A 20,511-nucleotide genomic window follows, 5' to 3' on the forward strand; every position below is an offset into this window, starting at 1 on the left:
ATTCTTCAGTGTGATCTTGTCAATACTTTCTTCCTAGGTCCAAAGGTAGAAAGGTCTCTTGGCCTTTTAGTGTAGACTTTTGCTGTGGCCTACCTGCCAAACCATAGCTGTGTCACCCCAGCTCTCATAAAAAAAAGAAAGAAAGAAAGAAAGAAAGAAAGAAAAAATAGAAAGAAAAAAGGAATAATAATAAAGTAAGAATAAGGGAAATTAAAAATAGCATTGAATAAAATAAAGGAGAGAGACAGAGGAGGAATAAAAAAGAAGAAAGACAAAAAATGGAGGGGGATAGTTTAGCTGTTGCAGAAGTGATTTATGTGGCGGAGATGGGAAAGGTAGAAGAGTATCCAAAGAGAGAATGTAGAGGAGTAAAATAGGTAGAAAATAAATGAGACTAAAATACTGTATCCAAAAAATACAGGAGCCCTTGCTCTTGATGAAAGTAAAAATGGAACTTAAGGAAAGAACCAACCAAATTTGCAAGAAACTAAACATCAAAACAAAATTAAAAAACTCTAATAACCAAAAATAAGCAATCTCTACAACAAATATAAGGGAAAAATAAAAAAGAAAAAATAATACTAACAACAACATGAAAAAAATTTAAAAATTAAAAAATAATTATATATAAAAAAGTATATATATCTGGCAGAAGGGTCCAATTTTTGTAGGAATATATTTATGTTGCAATATACTTCCAGGACACTAGGTGGTGCTGTGGGTACAGGGGATGGACAACACACCTTTTAACCTCTCTTTGGTTCCCAAGCATAGACCTGTTACCCAACTTAGTTGTTGGTGATTGTCTGATTATTTTCTCAGCATCCAGACCCTGTGGGGTTGGTATTTTAAAGCTCTCCAGAATTTTTCAGAGGCAAGTCTCATTGTGCCCCCTAAAAACTATTCCCGTGGGGTATGGGAGTCCCTGAGCCTGTCACGAGTGGAGGTCTGATCCCAGCAGGTAGAACTAAGAAGGCTGTGTCCCTGTAAGAGGCCTGCCCTCACGACCTTCTCCAGACCTTCCCATAATGGCCACCCCTTGGCTGCTGAAACCTTCCCAGTATGGCTGTCTCCAGTGCTGCCAAACTGATGGCAAATCCACTCCAACCAGCACTCAAATTTGGCTGCTGTACACTGTTTAGGTGTATTCACTCTTCCAAGCTTTCCACTCAATGCACAGGTTCCCCTGAGAACTGAAAACTGCAAAAAGGCTTCCTCCCATCCTGGACCTCCACATAGGGGGCTAGTCGCTCCCACTGGCTTGTAAAAACTTGCCTAGTGTGTCAGATCTCTATCACTCCTGTTCATGCACTGTACAGTATATCACCACCTTTCTATGCATCCTGAGCCACAGTTCCAGGCAAAGTCTCCGCACCAGGTATGACTTGGCTTTCTCCCCTTCCTCAGTTGTACAGGGAGAGCTCAGTCGAATGATTATTCTGATCCATCATCTTGTTCCACCCCTCTTTAGGATAGTTTCTAAGCTCTATAAAATAAATTCCAAAGCCTTGCATGATTTGACCCTCATCGGCCAGCTCATTTATTATCACTTCCCCTTTAGATCTCTATACCCTAACCACTAACTACACTCCAGTTACTCTACACTCTAAACTTATTTTAGTTCCTTAAATGAGCTATGTTCTCTTTACTTTCAGCCTTCCAACATGTATATTCTCTCTGCCTGGTGCACCATACTCTAACCATATAAACTTCTTTTAGTTCTTTAAATGAGCTAAGCTTCTCCTTTAAGCCTCCCAACACATATGTTCTATCTGTCTGGTACACTTTTCCCTTAAATCTTCATTTGGCTAACTCTAGTATCTATTCAGACATTGCCCCTGTAAGGAGAAATTCCTGGACCTCCCGAGTCTAGATTAGATGCTAATACGCCCATAGAACCCGGTGTTTACCCCATTATATAACTCAATACACTGTATTAAAAGCATCTGCTATGAGTTTGATGAAGATAGGATCTTCTGTCATTCTCTAGCAGGGGTTCTCAAACTTTTAAAACAGGGAGCCAGTTCAGTGTCCCTCAGACTGTTGGAGGGCCAGACTGCAGGCGGGGATGAGTTGGCTGCTAAGCAGGACAGGCAGCGGCAGCAAAAACACCTGGCAGGCTGGATAAATGTCCTAGGTGGGCTGCATGTGACCTAGGCTGTAGTTTGAGGACGCCTGCTCTACTGTGTTCCTAGTGTCTGAAACAGTGATCAATAAATATTTATTCAACAACTAGTTGGTACTTAATAAGCATTTATTACATAAATGAATTTAAAAAACAAAGAAAGCTGTAGCAGTTTCTTACCTTTGAGATGAAAGAGGCCCCGCAGGTCAAAGAGTAGACTGTAGAGCAGTGGTTCTCAACCTACCTAATGCTTCAATGTATTTTCATTGTTATAAAGGGGTTGTGACCCACAGGTTGAGAACCGCTGGTCTAGAGTAAGGCAGGATTGCATAAGTAATACACTACGGAGCCAACAGATGCCTTCTGGCTATATATTTACATCTGCCTGTGATATTCTGAGGAGCCATACAGAAGGGAGCTAACAGTTCACCACTTAGCCAACAGATTAATCTTCTTATCCTTCAGTTCTTGAAACTATTTGCATGCTCTCAATCATTACTGAGCCTCCTCATGGATGCTAATGAAAAGGCTCATTGACTATCCAAATTGAAATCCTGAGTTTTTAATCATCTAGATATCATCTGAATGGCTAAAACTAGCCTAATTGTTATCATTGTATTACAGAAATCAGGAATAGTTAGAAGCAAATTATACCAAAATTGGAAGGAAAAAATTAGATCATCTATTCTAGTAGTTAAACATCTTTTTCTTACCCTATTTCATTTGAAGGATATTATATACTCTCATCACTAATAGTACCTATCTCACTATAGTTTTCTCAATGGGGTATATAGTAGTCAGAATTTCCAGGGCTGTACACACTTTGAAAAAAACTCCTCAGATACTTTTTAATCTCTTATACCCAGTTAAGAATCACGGATTCTACTCTAACCCTTTGGAAGAAACTAAGATCAGAGAAATGAAGTAAGACTTACCCATGGTCATCCTGCTAGTACAATTTTTAATGGCAGAGCTGGGATTAAAATCCAGGTCTTCTCTCTGAAGAGTTTACCATTACCATTTTTCCTAATATTGAGAAATTAATAGCTAGAAGGATCTTTATAGAACCTCAGGTCAGGTGGGTCTGTGATGTCCTTTTGTTAAGTAAGATATGCCTCAAAGATGTCTTATCTTTCTGGAACTTTTGTAGTGGGAGGCAGGTCCATATTTTACTTTGCCCAATTCTGTATTGCTTATATCTGTTACAATGTATTATTTTTGCAATTAAAAAATCTCATAAATATATTAAAATATAATATAAAATATATTAAAGCATCTTTCACTAACCTCAATTCCCAATTCAATTTAGGCTTTAAGTACTAAGAACTGGAGTTTGGTATTTATACCAATTACAGAACCTGGTATAAAATCTTATAAGTCATTGATAGTCTAAAAATGCTTGTTAACTAACTGTTAGTGGTGATGGCCTGTTGAGATCATTTACTGCAGGGCTAGTTTTATCAATGAAAATACAGCTCTAAAAGGTATTTTGTAGTATGAGCAAGCTAAGACATTTCAGCCAAGTTAATGTCTTATTTGATATAACGCTACTCTCCAGAGTGTTCTGCTGTGGGCAGTTAAGCTGCTAGCATCCACTACCAGCAGGTAACCTTGGGGATTCTACATCTGAAATCAACAATCTTCTTCAAGTCCACATGCACGGTAAACCTTCAAAAGCTTTCATTTTGCTTTGTGAACAACTCCCTGAAACTCTATCGGCTTTCAAACTGATTTTAGTCACTTTCATTTGATAAGAGCACAGTGATGGCTCACTGAAAAGCAATAAATAGAAGAGCAGCACTAGAATGAGGGTAATTCTTAATTTTAGCTAACATTTGTACAGGCAGAAAGTCTGTTTTCTTTGACACCATAACCTTTCATATTCATCTGTATCAGCTTAATAGTAGTTATGCCCTATTCCATAATTATTTTTAGGAAATGAAGGACAAAGGACATATTTCTCTATTACTTGTTTTTGATATTTTACAATAGTAAAAAAAGAATCGTAACTTTCTTATCTGTCCAAAAGTAAAGTACAAGGAAGAAAACTTTCTAACAGATACTGACAAAAAGGGACACATATATACTGCCAGCCCACCAGAATGCCACAGAAAAATGTGCAAATGTGATTATTTGCTGTGATGAGATAGGCCACAGTTTGAGCCTTGGAGCCAGTCTGCTTCCTATGGGCTTGGATGGCATCAGTGAAAACAAAAAAGGACAATTTGGCTGAAAAAGAGCACTTTGAGAAGTTATTGTGGTTGTCTATAAATTAAGGAACATGAATGCCCCAAATGCCTAGGAGGCCAAACAATTATGTTTATTTTCCAGAGAGAACAAAGAAATAGCAATTTATAATTTGTGAAGTACTTTTGCATATATTAATATTTTTGATCAATACATCAGTTGCATAAGACAAGCAGGGCTCATTATCCCTCCTTTACAGACAGAAAGACTGTGGATCAGAGGAATATGACTTCTCCAAAGTCACTTTGCTAGTAAAGTTGCAGTGACAGAAATTGGGCCTAGAAATTGCAACTCCATCTAGTGCCTTTTCTATTACACCAAGCCATACTTTTATCCTCTTACTAAAATAGAAAGATGTAGGTATACAGGTGGGTGTGGAGAGATATCAAAATTTTGATTGACTCCTGAGAATCCTCCTACAGGAAGAGAACAGATGTTTTTACAATAATATTTGTAAAATATGGAAACTACTTCCTTATGAGTTCTGGATTCACGTTAACTGATTCGAAGATCTTATGATCCCTCAAATATAATCTATGTTTCATTCTAACTAGAAAATAAAGTTCTTCAGATTTCTGGAGTATTCTGTAAGAGATGACCAAGCAAACCACATAATGCAATTAGTACTTCAGAAACACATCACAAGGATGGGCTTCAACAGGAAATCCTGGCACAGATTTCTAGAACTGTTGTGACTCAACAATAAGAAGAAGGGATCATACTTTCCTTGCCAAACAACAATAACCCAAAGGCCTCACATAATTAGCACAAATGAACTTAAAGAGTATCTGAAACACCTCTGGCCAACTCAAGCCAGGAACAATGAATTTAAGGTAGAGATACATTAATTAAAATCACTTCTTTTCTGAGTTGAAGCTATCAAGTGCCAAGATTCATATTGGAGGAGAACTAACCCTGTTTTGGGGACTACTGTTTAGCTAGTGAATGTTTTCATTTATAGAGTAATTTGAATGGGAAAACTGGGATGAATCCAATGATTCTTGGGTCAAAAAGATTGGATCTGCCCTGGATATAGGCACTGACTTTGTTTTTATTTTTTATTCATTTATTTATTTTTTGAGATAGAGTATCACTTTGTCACCCTGGGTAGAGTGCCATGGTGTCATAGATCCCAGCAACCTCAAACTCTTGGGCTCAAGTGATCTTCTTGCCTCAGCCTTCCGAGTAGCTGGGACTATAGGTGCCCACCACTACACTTGGCTAGGTTTTCTATTTTTAGTAGAGACGGGGTCTCACTCTTGCTCAGGCTCGTCTGGAACTCCTGAGCTCAAGCAATACACCTGCATTGGCCTCCAAGAGTGCTCGGATTATAGGCGTGAGCCACCGTGCCTGGCTAACTTTCTTTTTAAAAGGCAAGTTAGACTATGCCAATGCTATGTTTCTAATCAACTACTTTCATAGACTGATGAAAATAGGAAAATAAGCTGCTGTAGCCTGATTTATTCTTGGTGAACTAAGCAGTATCCTAGGGATCATCACATCCCTTTCTTTTCCTAAGTTAATGAAACTTTGCTTAAAATACTTTTCTCCCATAGGGATTAGGAGAGATAATTTAGCTTAGCATTTATAGTTCCTAGATAGAAAATCTAGACCCCTCATTTGTTTGTTTGGTCATTCATTTAACAAATGCTTGAGAGCTTTGATGTACTGGTCCTATCTTAGGTAATATTCTAGGACCCACTTTCACCACCCTACCTTTGCTTCATTTTTACCTATTGCTTATAAGTGTATCTGCTTCTTCACTAACGTATAAGCTTCTCTGCAGGCCTTATTCATCTTTGTATTCCTTCTGGTAGTGCCTAGAAGCCTGGTTAAATAACAACAAAATAAAGTTTAGGAAATGAAGTGAAATCAAAGCATAGTAACAGATCAAAATAATTATAAAAGGAACTGGAACAGATTTTTCCTACTGTCTTTGAAAATTGTCTCTGTTTTTGACCTTTGATGAACATTTTCTTTTTAAAATTTTTGCTAGGTTCTTAACTGTTGAAAGAAAATGATTTTTTTTGACACTTGTGATGCAAATCTGAATTAGATAGCTAAATTTTTATTATACTCTATCAAGTAATTTGTGGGTTTATAATCAACACCTGATAGATGTGTTCCTTTTCACATAGTTTTCCGCTTTTAGGCTTTAGCTCAGATCATTTTAATTTACCTATTCCACCCTATCTCTTATTCTGTTAAGAAAAGGTTACTGACTGACTCACTTCTTCAATGAAAAGTATTTTATTTGTACAAAACAGAGTCAGATCATTGCCTTGATACATAGTGATGTACAATGTAGACTTATATATCCACTTGGCTATCTAATAGGCACCTCAAATTTAATAAGTCTAAGTGAATTCTTCCCCCATAATCCGCTACACCATGTTTCTCATTTTTCTTTATCTCAGAAATGTCAGTTGTATTTATTTACAATGGTACTTGTTTACAACCTTGGAGTCATTCTTTTTTGTTGTTTTTTATTGTTATTATTATTTCAAAATATTAAGAGAGTACACATACTTTGTTACATGGATACACTGTATAATGCTAAAAGTCAGGATGTTCAATGTACCCATCACTAGGGCAGTGTTCACTATAGTAGATAGGCAAGTTTATACCCCTCCTTCCCCCCTCACCCTTTTCCTTCTTAGTTTTGAATGTCTTTTAGGTCTTTTTGTGCATACACCCATAATTTACCTCCATTAGTGAGAACATGTGGTTTTTGTTTTTCCATTCCTGATGTATTTCACTTAGGATAATGTTTTCCAATTCCATCCAAATTGCTGTAAATTGGGGCAGTGGCAGTGATCCCGGCTCCCGCACCCCGAGGCAGCAGCCCATGAACTGCGAGTGGATGGTCAGTTGAGAGGGAACCACACTGGAGCAGCAGTACCCCAAGGTGAAGAGTAGCAGCTGCAGCAGCAGGAGCAATAAGGCTCACACCCCTGAGGCTTTTTCAGACAGACATGCACTGCTTCTCTGGGCAACCAGAGGAAGCTGGCATCTTCTCCAGTGGCAGCCACTGACAGAACGGTTCTGGGACAAACCCCAAAAGGTATAAATTCAGCATGGGGTGAAATTGGTGGAAAAATTCAGGTAACATGAATAACCAGAGTAGATCAACTCCCCCAAGGAAGAATGGGGCAGATGCAATTGAAGATCCCATGCATAAACAAATGTCTGAGATGTAAGAAATCAAGTTCAGAATCTGGATAGGAAATAAGATTAACAGAATGGAGGAAAGGAGAGTATTAGAATTGCAAGAAATTATTCAAAATATGTCTCAAGAATTCAATGATTTCAAAGACAAAATGACCAAAGACTTTGACACATTGAGGCAAGAGTTTGCAGCCCTCAAAGATCCAAAAAATATGGTAGAATCCCTCAGTAACAGAATGGAGCAGGCAGAAGAAAGAATCTCTGACATTGAAGACAAAGCTTTGAACCACACCCAAGTGCTCAAAGATGAAGAGAAATGGAGAGCAAAAACAGATCATTCTCTCAGAGCTCTGGGATAATTCGAAGAAAACTAATATTTGCCTTATAGGAATCCCTAAAGGTAACGAAGTTGCTTCACAAAACACAGAGGCTCTTCTTCATGAAATTACATCAGAGAACTTTCCAGACATGCCAAGAGATTCTGAAATTCAGATAACAGACAGTTTCAGAAACCTAGCATGACACAACCAGAACAAGACATCCCCCAGGCACATAATAATTAACCTCACTAATGTTAATATGAAAGAGAAAATTCTGAAAGCAGCTAGATGTAAGAAAACCATAACCTACAAGGGGAAGAATATTAGAATGACTGCAGATCTCTGTGCTGAAAGTTTTCAGGCTAGAAGAGGTTTTAATTTCCTAAAACTAAATAACTTTCAACCCAGGATCCTGTATCCAGCTAAACTGAGTTTCCTTTATGATGGAGAAATTAAATACTTTAATGACATTCACATGTTGAAGAAATTTGCCATAACTAAACCAGCTCTCCAGGAGCTCTCTCAGACTTATCATCCATAATGACCAGTGCAATCCTCCACCACAAAAGTAAAGTCACTTAGAAGCTTCTGATCAAATTCCAACTTCCACAGTGGCAAAAGGATCAAAAATGTCTACTGGACTTTTGAAAAACTTAATACCAAAAACTTTACCAGGCTTATCACTATTCTCAATCAATGTGAATGGCTTAAATTGTCCTCTAAAGAGGCACAGCCTGGGAGACTGGATACAAAAACTCAGGCCAGATATCTGCTGCATACAAGAATCTCATCTTACATAAAAGGATAAATATTGACTCAGGGTGAAGGGATGGTCATCTATATTCCAGGCTAATGGAAAGCAGAAAAAAGCAGGTGTTGCAATTTTATTCGCAGATACAATAGGTATTAAACCAACAAAAGTAAGCAAAGACAAGGATGGCCACTTTATATTTGCTAAGGGTAATACTCAATATGATGAGATCTCAATTATCAATATTTATGCACCCAACCAGAATGCACCTCAATTTATAAGAGACACTCTAACAGGCATGAGCAACTTGATCTCTCCCAGCTCCATCATAGTTGGAGATTTTAACACTCCTTTAGCAGTGTTGGATAGATCATCCAATAAGAAGCTCAGCAAAGAAATTTTAGATTTAAATTTAACTATTCAACTTTTGGATGTGACAGATATCTACAGAACATTTTATCCTAACAAAACTGAATAAACATTTTTCTCATCAGTCCATGGAACATACTCCAAAATTGATCACATCTTAGGTCATAAGTCTAACCTCAGTAAATTTAAAAGAATAGAAATTATTCCATTCATTTTCTCAGATCATCATGTAATAAAAGTTGAACTCAGTAACAACAGGAATCTGCAGATGCATACAAAAACATGGAAGCTAAATAACATTATGCTGAATGATAGGCGGGTCAGAGATGAGATCAAGAAGGAAATTATCAAATTTTTGGAACAAAATGATAATGAAAACACGAGTTACCAGAACCTCTGGGATACTGCAAAGGCAGTCCTAAGAGGAAAATTTATAGCACTGCAAGCCTTCCTCAAGAAAATGGAAAGAGAGGAAGCTAACAACTTAATGGGATATCTTAAGCAACTGGAAAAGGAAGAACGCTCTAATCCCAAACCCAGCAGAAGAAGAGAAATAACCAAAATTAGAGCAGAATTAAATGAAATTGAAAACAAAAGGATTATACAATAGATCAATAAATCAAAAATTTGGTTTTTTGAAAAGGTCAATAAAATTGATAAACCCTTGGCCAACCTAACCAGAAAAAAAAGAGTAAAATCTCTAATTTCATCAATCAGAAACAGTAAAGATGAAATAACAACAAACCCGCCAGAAATTCAAAAAATCCTTAATGAATATTACAAGAAACTTTATTCTCATAAATACGAAAATCTGAAGGAAATCAGCCAATGCTTGGAAGCACACCACCTTCCAAGTCTTAGCCAGAATCAAGTGGAAATGTTGAACAGACCTATATCAAGCTCTGAAATACCATCAACTATACAAACTCTCCCTAAAAAGAAAAGCCTGGGACCAGATGGCTTCACATCAGAATTCTACCAAACCTTTAAAGAGGAACTAGTATTCATATTACTTAACCTTTTCCAAAATATAGAAAAAGAAGGAACACTACCCAATACATTCTATGAAATTAACATCACCTTGATCCCTAAACCAGGAAAGGACCCAACGAGAAGATAAAATTACAGACCAATATCACTAATGAATATTGATGCAAAAATATTCAACAAGACCCTAACAAACAGAATCCAGCAACACATCAAACAATTTATACACCACGACCAAGTAGGTTTTATCCCAGGATCTCAGGGCTGGTTCAACATATGTAAATCTATAAATGTAATTTATCACATAAATAAATTAAAAAACAAAGACCATATGATTCTCTCAATAGATGCAGAAAAAGCTTTTTTAAAATTAAATCATAGGTATGTACATTAATACTAACATGGTGTACAGTGTACTGTTTCTATATGTAATTTGAAATACTTTCATCCAACTGGTTAACATAGCCTTCATGTCTTTTTCTTAGTTACTGTGTTAAGATACTTATATTGTACATTTAGAGAGATTCATATGTACCCTTATAGGATGAACCATAGGCATGATCCCACCAATCACCCTCCTGCCACCTAACCTCTGCCCTCTTCTGCCCTCCCTCTCCATTCTCCCCATATTCCTGGACAAAAATTGGGTTATAGCTTCTATGAAAGCTATAAATTAGTTTCATAGTAAAAAAAGCTTTTGATAATATCTAGCATCCCTTCATGATCACAACTCTTAAGACAGTTGGTATAGAAGGGACACTTCTCAAATTGATACAGGCCATCTACAGCAAACCCACAGCCAATATTGTATTGAATGGAGTTAAATTGAAATCGTTTCCACTCAGATTAGGAACCAGGCATTTTAACATTGTAATGGAAGTTTTAGCCATCACAATTAGGGAAGAAAAGGCTATCAAGGGTATCCATATAAGATCAGAAGAGATTAAACTTTCACTCTTTGCAGATGATAGGATTGTATACCTGAAAAATACCAGGGATTCTACTATAAAACTCTTAGAAGTGATCAAGGAATACAGCAGCATCTCAGGTTACAAAATCAACACTTATAAATAGGTACCCTTTATATATACCAATAACAATCAAGCTGAAAAAATAGTCAAGAACTCTATTCCATTTACAGTAGTGCCAAAGAAGATGAAACATTTGGGAGTTTGCCTAACAAAGGATGTGAAAGATCTCTATGAAGAGAACTATGAACTTCTAAGAAAAGAAAAAGCTGAAAATGTTAACAAATGGAAAAACATACCATGCTCATGGCTGGGAAGAATCAACATTGTTAAAATGTCCATACTACCAAAAGCAATATATAATTTTAATGCAATCCCTATTAAAGCTCCATTGTCATACTTTAAAGATCTTGAAAAATAATACTTTGTTTTATATAAAATCCAAAAAAACCTCGAATAGCCAAGACATTACTTAGAAATAAAAACAAAGCAGGAGGAATCACACTACCAGACATCAGACTATACTATAATTTGATAGTGATCAAAACAGCATGGTACTGGCACAAAAACAGAGAGGTAGATGTATAGAACAGAATAGAGAACCAAGAGATGAAAACAGATACTTACTGTTATATGATCTTTGACAAGCCATTTAAAAACATTGAGTGGGGAAAAGATTCCCTATTTAATAAATGGTGCTTAGTGAACTGGCTGGCGACCTGCAGAAGACTGAAACTGGATCCATATCTTTCACCACTAAGATACACTCTCACTGGATTAAAGATTCAAACTTAAGACATAAAACTATAAAAATACTATAAGGAAGTGTAGGGAAAACACTTGAAGAAATCAGCCTGGGCAAAAATTTTACGAGGCAGAACCCCTAGGCAATTGAAGCAACATCAAAAATAGGCTACTGGGACCTCATCAAACTAAAAAGGTTCTGCACAGCCAAGAATACAGTAAGTAAAGCAAGCAGACAGCCCTCAGAATGAAAGAAGATATTTGCTGGTTATATCTCTGACAAAGATTTAATAACCAGAATCCATAGAGAACTCAAACATATTAAGAAGAAGAAAACAAGTGATCCCATCTCAGGGTGGGCAAGGTACTTAAAGAGAAACTTCTCTGAAGAAGACAGGGACATGGCCTACAGATATATGAAAAAATGCTCATCATCCTTAATCATCAGAGAAATGTAAATCAAAACTACTTTGAGATATGATCTGACACCAGTAAGATTAGCCCATATCACAAAATCCCCAAATCACAGATGCTGGCATGGTTGTGGAGAAAAGGAAACACTCCTACACTGCTGGTGGGATTGCAAACTAATATGTTCCTTTTGGAAAGACATCTGGAGAACACTTAGAGAACTAAAATAGACCTGCCATTTGATCCTATAATTCCTCTACTAGGTATATATACAGAAGACCAAAAATCACACTACAACAAATATATTTGTACCAGAATGTTTATTGCAGCCCAATTCATAATTGCCTGGTCATGGAAGAAGCCCAAGTGCCCATAGACGCACAAATGGATCAATAAATTGTGGTATATGTACACCACGGAATACTATGTAGCCCTAAAGAAAGATGGAGACTTTACCTCCTTCAAGTTTACATGGATGGAGCTGGAAAATATTCTTCTTAGCAAAGTATCTCAAGAGTGGAAGATAAAAGTATCCCTACTTTTCACAGTAGCCCTACTGTGAAACTAATTTATAGCTTTCATAGGAAAGTTATAATTCAATTATAGCCCAAGAATATGGGGAAAAGGAAGAGGGAGGGGAGGGGAGGGGGGAGGATGGGTAAAGGGAGAGTGATTGGTGGGATCATGCCTATGCTTTATCTTATAAGGGTACATCTGAATCTTTCTAAATGTAGAATATAAATGTCTTTACACAATAACTAAGAAAATCACATGAAGGCTATGTTAACTAGTTTGATGAAAATATTTAAAATTGTATATAAAAATAGCACACTGTACCCCATGACAGTATTAATGTACATAGCTATGATTTAATAAAAAGGAAAACAAATTGCTGTTTTCATTTATATGGCTGAGTCCCTGGCATTTGTATGTATATGTGTATATATGTACATTTACACTTATGTATACATACATACATGCATACATACGTATGTTCCACATTTTCTTTATCTATTCACCAGTTGAAGGACACTTAGCTTGATTTTACACCTTTGCAGTTGTAAACTATACTTAAATAAACATTAGAGTGCAGGTGTATTTTTGATAAAGTGACTTTTCCTTTGGGTAGATATTCAGTAGTTAGACTGTTAGATTGAATCAGGTCAACTTTTCCTCTCTTTGCTGAACCTCCGTATAGTTTTCCACAGAGGTTGTACTAGTTTTCAGTTCCACCAATAGTGCATAACCATAACTTTTTCTATGTATCCACACCAGAATCTGGTTTTTTTTTTTTTTTGACTTTTTAGTAAGGTCTACTCTGACAAGGGTAAGATAATATTTCATTGTGGTTATAATTTGCATTTTCCTGATGATAACTGATATTGAACATTTTTTCATGTGTTTCTTGGCTATTTGTTTATCTTCTTTTGAAAATGGTCTGCTCATGTCTTTTGCCCACTTTTTGATGGAGCTCTTTTATTTTCTTACTGTTTTGAGTTTTTTGGCTTGCTGTTGAGTTCTTTGTAGATCCTGGAAATTAGTCTTTTGTCAGATATATAGTTTGTGATTATTTTCTCCCATTCTGTAGATTGCCTATGTATTGTGTTGATTATTTCCTTTGCTCTGCAGAACATTTTGAGAAATTTTGCCTCTTTTCTAATATCTCTTTATGTGATCAATCTGAAAATCCTGTCAGCCATTCCTTCACAATGTGACCAGAATCTGACTACTTCTTACCACCCACACTCCCTCCATGCTTGTCTAGGGCACTATCATCTCTTACCTGGATTATTGTAATACTCTCCTAAAGGGTCGCCCTACTTGGCCTTTCTTCTTGCACCTATTTTCAATACAGTAACCAGAAGAATTCTGTTAAAATATAAGTCAGATCAAGTCAGATCCTGTCACTTCTTTGCGCAAAATCCTCCAGTGGTTCCTTGTCTCATGAAGAATAAAAGCCAGAGTCCTTACCTTAGTCTACAAGGCTCTAGATTGGATTTTGCTCTCTGAACTTATCTCCTTTCCTCTTCCTCTTCTTACTCTGTTCCCAGCCATATTGACTTTTCTGGAACATACTGAACATTTTTTCTATGTCAGAGCCTTTGCATTTTCTGCTTTTTCTTTCCCCAACCATTTGCATGGCTCACACTTGCATTTCATTCAGGTCTCTCTTCAAATGTTTCTCTTATCACAGAGAACATCTTTGATCACCTTATAGCATACACCACCACTTTCTTTCCCTCTTGCTCTGCTATATTTTTCTTCACAGCACTTATCACCACCAGCTTTGTTTATTGTTTATTATTCTGTGCTGGAAATAAAGCTCCTTGAGGGCAACAAGAACAATTTATTGAAGGTCTACTGTGTGCCAGGTCCTCTTCTAGGCAGTGGGGATATAAAAGTAAATTAAACAAATGTAAATATCCTTATTGTATTATATAAACTATTGCATTTATTATGTAAATATTTGATGAATGTGTTGAATAAATAATGTATATACACAGCAGAAAAACAAGAATATTTTAAAAGAAAAGGAGATTTAGATTTGCTTATCACCCTTTAACTCATTGGAGCATCTGCTACATCTCAAAAAATGATTCTATAGACTACAGGTGAAAGGCTAAAAATCTAATAAAATCCATAGACCTCTAGGCATTCTAGACCTCTAAATCTAAGGGGCTCCTGGATTCCTTAAAGGTGTACTGATTAAAGAAAAAGACCTGGATTGCATGATAAACTTGACCTTGGCACGAAATGACTAGAGTCTAGTGATTGAATAAAATATAAAATCATGAGGGAAGGAGAGAAGTACTAAAAATTAATAAGAGAGACTTTGGTCTTGACTGAAGAGAAAAATTATTTTGTATCAAGACAGAATAAACAGCCTAAGGAAGATAAATATCAGAGATGTTGGTAACCAGATTAGGATACAGTCTTTTGGAAAAAGAAGGAAATTATTTTCCTTAAGAGGAAACTTGGGAGATTAGATGAAGAGGTAAACCTTAGAAGCCATTCTTCCTTGGGGAGGGAGGGAAGACCATGTCCACTACAGAAGGTGATACTGCTCTTATTACTTTTTCTCCCTCCTCCTTAGTAGGAGAGATTATAAATGATTTGTTGGTACTGGGAATAGCCTCAGGTGAAAAGCTAAAGGATAGGGATTTACGTGCATCAGAGGGTAAGATGATTAGGAGAGGAAAGGGACCATGACTCTCAGCTCCCAGCTTCCACATAGCTAGAAGTCTTCCAGGAAACTGACTGCTGAGCAATAGGTAAGTACAGGTGCTTTTATTTCTTTTTTTTTGTTTTTCCATTTTTTTAAATTAAATCATAGCAGTGTACATTAATATTATCATGGGGTACAGTGTACTGTTTCTATATACAATTTGAAATACTTTCATCCAACTGGTTAACATAGCCTTCATGTCTTTTTCTTAGTTATTGTGTTAAGACATTTATATTCTACAATTAGAGAGATTCACATGTACCCTTATAGGATGAACCATAGGTGTGATCCTATCAATCATCCTCCCTCCACCCACCCTCCCACCTTCCTTTCTATACTGCTGGTAGGATTTCAAACTAATACATTCCTTTTGGAAAGACATCTGGAGAACACTTAAAGAACTAAAAATAGACCTGCCATTTGATCCTATAATTCCTCTATTAGGTATATATCCAGAAGACCAAAAATCACACTACAATAAAGATACTTGTATCAGAATGTTCATTGCAGCCCAATCCATAATTTCTAGGTCATGAAAGAAGCTCAAGAACCCATTGATCCACTAATGGATCAATAAATTGCATATGTACACCATGGAATACTATGCAGCCATTAAGAAAGATGGAGATTTTACCTCCTTCGAGTTTACATGGATGGAGCTGGAAAATATTCTTCTTAGCCAAGTATCCCAAGAATGGAAGAAAAATTATCCAATGTACTCAGCCCTAGTATGAAACTAATTTATAGCTTTCATAGGAAAGCTATAACCCAATTTTAGCCCAGGTGCTTTTATTTCATTAACAACATTTCTTTTCTTTATTATTTTTTTTTTCTTTTTGAGACAGAGTCTTACTTTCTCACCCTCAGTAGAGTGCTGGAGCATCATCATCATAGCTCACAGCAACCTCAAACTATTGGGCTGAAGCAATTCTCTTGCCTCAGCCTCCCAAGTAGCTGGGACTACAAGCGCTCACCATAATGCCTGGCTATTTTTAGAAATGAAGTCTCGCTCTGGCTCCCTGGCCTCGAATCTGTGAGCTCAGGCAATCCACCCACCTCAGGCTCCCAGAGTGCTAGGATTACAGGTGTGAGCCACCATGCCTGGCTCATGAACTACATTTCTTATGCTTGAACTTGGTCTTGATTTTACACAAAATATCTGCTCTAGAGAATGGCCCTACTGGTCCAATTATCCATGCAAAAGCTTAATGCTGCTGTTTTCTCCACTGGATAGAAACCCTATCTTACTGCTCTCTTTCCTTATTCTGAGCTCTTTTTCAGTTTTTAGCCATTTCTACTTCTTGCCTCTCCTGACAATACCTGGCCCCATCTCTTTCATAGCTCTCACCTTTTGTCATTGAGTCCATTAATGTGAGCCCTTACTCACATTAACAATGGTCATCTTAAAAATTTCATTTATAACTTTATAAAATAATATTGCTTTGTAACCATCCAGAAAAATTTCATTGGCAGATATAGGTAGACACATGCTGTCTTTGAATCCAGATGGCTGTTCAGTAGCCCAGAGCTATGTATTCTATAAAGTCCTGTGCCAAAGGAGTAGCATTCTGTCAATAGACAGAGCGATGCTGAAATATCAGAGTGATTTAAAGACTTCTCAGGAGAAGTCTCAAGATTTGAGAAGGCTCAAAATTTTGTTATGCCCCACAGAATGCATTGCTAGTTAACTCAAAGCTATTAGTCCCACAACTGGGATGGTTCCCACTGGCACATTACTGCCTAGCAGAAGGGGCAGTCATCATTATCAACTTATATTACAAACACAAACAATGTTCCAGATACCATGCTAGATTTTGGGGTTATACAAAGAGAAATGAATCTCTGCCCTCAAGAAACTTATAAACTAGTTCTAGAAGCTCTAGCATTGGACATGATACTATATACAATTATCATTGGAATTAACACATCATGTAAGTGCCAGTATGACACAACACTCTACTCATTCCCAGAATGAGACCAAATCCTCTTGGTGACATTAGTAGATGCAGGATGTTCCAGGAGAGATGAAGTCCTTACAGAGGGTGACCTTAATAGATAACAAATGCTACCGTGACTCTCAGACATACTGAAAAAGGACTGAAGGTAGTTGGATTTAGAGGATAGAGGATCCTTATCAAATTAGTTCTGTGTCATAGGACTGATTGGTAGGTTAGGCTGGAAAATTATTCTGTGATCTTGGGTCTGTGGACAATGTGAGATAATGAAGCACACTTGAGAAAATAGTTCTTAGGGGAAATGCCCGGCCGATGACGGAAGCCTCGAGAGAGGGGAGAGAAAGGGCCAGAGAGAAGGAGGGCAAGAGCCGACAGAGGCCAGTGGTGGGAGGCGGCGGGTAGTTGGTGTCTGGCGGGAGCTGTGCAGAGAACTGGTGCCTCGCTCACCCCCAGCTCCCTGCGCCCTTCACCAACTTGTGGGCCATGAGGCTGGGCAGGGTCTCCTCCAGGCTGCGTGCTTGGATCTGCCCACTGGGTTTGGGTGGGGCATGGGGTGCTGGGAGCTGGTGGTGGTGGGAGAGGGGAGAAGCGTCCAGGGCAGGCGCGGGTGGGGGCGGGGAGGCGGCCTAAAAGGGATTGGGCTGCCATGGACAGCAAGGCGTTCACCAAGGAGCTGGACCAAGTAGGTCGAACAGCTGAATGAGTGTAAACAGCTTAATGAATACCAAGTGCGGACGCTGTGCAAAAAGGCTAAAGAAATTCTTACAAAAGAATCAAATGTGCAGGAGGTTTGATGTTCTGTTACTGTCTGTGGAGATGTGCATGGCAAATTTCATGATCTTATGGAACTCTTTAGAATTGGTGGGAAATCACCAGATACAAACTATTTATTCATGGGCGACTACGGAGACAGAGGTTATTATTCAGTGGAGACTGTCACTCTTCTTGTAGCATTAAAGGTGCATTATCCAGAATGCATTACAATATTGGGAGGAAATGATGAAAGCTGACAAATTACCCAAGTATATGGCTTTTATGATGAATGTCTACAAAAGTATGGGAATGCCAATGTTTGGAAATATTTTACCCATCTATTTGATTATCTCCCACTTACAGTTTTAGTACATGGACAGACAGATACTCTGCCTCCATGGTGGTCTCTCTCCATCCATAGACACACTGGATCATATAAGAACCCTGGATCGCTTGCAGGAAGTACCACATGAGGGCCCAATGTGTGATCTGTTATGGTCAGATCCAGATGATCGTGGTGGGTGGGGTATTTCACCATGTAGTGCTGGCTACACATTTGGACAAGACATTTCTGAAATATTTAACCATGCCAATGGCCTCACTCTGGTTTCTCGTGCTCACCAGCTTGTAATGGAGGGGTACAATTGGTGTTATGATCGGAATGTGGTTCCAATTTTCAGTGCACCCAATTACTGTTATCGTTGTGGGAACCAGGCTGCTATCACGGAATTAGACGACTCTTTAAAGTATTCCTTCCTTCAGTTTACCCAACACCTCTTTGTGGAGAGCCTCACGTTACACGGCACACCCCAGACTATTTCCTGTAAACTCCTCTTGAGGAAAACTGCCTTTGTCTGTGGAAGTGTACCTGGCTTTTTAAAGCAACAAAAGCAACAGTAATCTATGTGTTTCTGTAACAAACTTGGGTCTGTCTTGGCATTAAACCACATCATGGACCAAAATGTGCCACACTAATGATGAGCATTTAGCACAATCTGAGGCTGAAATTGACACACTATGTTCTAGATGGGGGTCAGTCTAACAGTTTGCCTGCTGTATTTGCAGTAACCATTTTCCTCTGGACTATTCAAGTAAAAAATGTAACTAACTGCTTCATCTACTTATCTACTTACATGGAAATTTTAGTTATAGTGTTTAACTAGCATGGATTAATAGAGTTGGAGTTTTATTTTTAAGAAAAATTCACAAAGTAACTTCCACTAACCTATTACCCTTTATTTTATTGAAATGTATAATTAACTTAACTGAAGAAAATATTCTTTTGGGGGGTATGTTGTCATAACATTCAAAGAGATTTCTCTTCATTTAAACTAGGTTACTGTTTTATGTTGCTCTGCATATTTCTGTATATTTTTCATGACAGTGCTTGCATCCTATTTGGTGTACTGAGCAAATAAACTTTACACTTTAAACCACACACACACACACAAAAGAAGATAGTTCTTAGAAGAATATTCTTTTTTTTTCTTAAGAGACAAAGTCTCATTCTGTTACTCTGGGTACAGTGCTGGCATCATAGCTCACAGTAAGCTCAACTCGTAGGCTCAAGTGATCCTCTTGCCTCAGACTCCTGAGTAGCTGAGATTACAGAAGTCCATCACAAGGCTGGGCTATTTTTTTGAAGAGGTGGGGTTTCTCTCTAGCCTGGGCTGGTTTCTAACTTCTGAGCTCAGGTAATCCACCTGCCTTGGCCTCCCAGAGTGCTAGAATTAGAGGAGTGAGCCACCACACTCAGGCTAGAAGGATACTTGTAATAAGAGACAACTCAGCAGAGGCAGCACCTTTGGCTCAGTGAGTAGGGCACTGGTGGCATATACTGAGGATGGTGGGTTCTAAGCTGGCCCTGGCCAAACTGCAACAAAAAATACCCGGACATTGTGACAGGCATCTGTGGTCCCATCTACTCAGGAGGCTGAGGGAAGTGAATTGCCTAAGCCCAAGAGCTGGAGGTTGCTGTGAGCTGTGATGCTACAGCACTCTACCAAGGGTGGAAAAAAAAAAGAGAGATAACTCAGCAGTGATAAGGGATCACCTGAGTCCACTTACCATCTGCTCCTTCACTGCTCTTGCTTCTTTTATTGCGGCGAACACGCTTACTTTCCTCTTCAGAGTATAACTCTTCATCAGAGAAGAAGAAATTCAGTAGGGCCATCTGTAAAAATAACAAGTATATCAGTGAAAGGTTGACCTCTGTCAGATATAGCCAACATAAAAAAAAAATCTAGTTTTCCATAGACAGTCTACTTTTATCTTAAATTTAGTGCATCTAAAGCTTGAGCCCATCTTCTCCTCCACTGTACAAATCCCTTTGTTTTTGATACTATTATTATTCCAATAATGTGGGCATGAAATTTTGGCTAACTTCTAAATCCCCACTCTTCTGCCCTGAATAGTAAATAAGTAGTCCATTATGTCCCATTTGTCCATATTTTTCTGGGGTTCAGAGAGCCCAGCTAAATATTTCTA

The 20,511-nt window shown here is 37.9% G+C and overlaps 1 protein-coding gene and 1 pseudogene across 1 annotated transcript in view; one reads left to right on the plus strand and one right to left on the minus strand.

The window, feature by feature from the left end:
• LOC100963692 (ectodysplasin-A) overlaps positions 1-20,197 on the minus strand; it is a 94,511-nt gene extending 74,314 nt beyond the window's left edge. Inside the window, exon 1 of the mRNA XM_012812728.2 lies at positions 20,092-20,197. Within this exon, the coding sequence (XP_012668182.1) occupies positions 20,092-20,197 (106 nt within the window). The remainder of the gene's footprint in view (positions 1-20,091) is intronic.
• Positions 17,918-18,851, plus strand: LOC100958342 (annotated as a pseudogene).
• Positions 20,198-20,511: the final 314 nt, after the last annotated feature.

The sequence above is a fragment of the Otolemur garnettii genome, unplaced genomic scaffold, assembly GCF_000181295.1.
Source record: "Otolemur garnettii isolate 467f Iridium unplaced genomic scaffold, OtoGar3 scaffold00219, whole genome shotgun sequence".
NCBI lineage: Eukaryota > Metazoa > Chordata > Mammalia > Primates > Galagidae > Otolemur > Otolemur garnettii.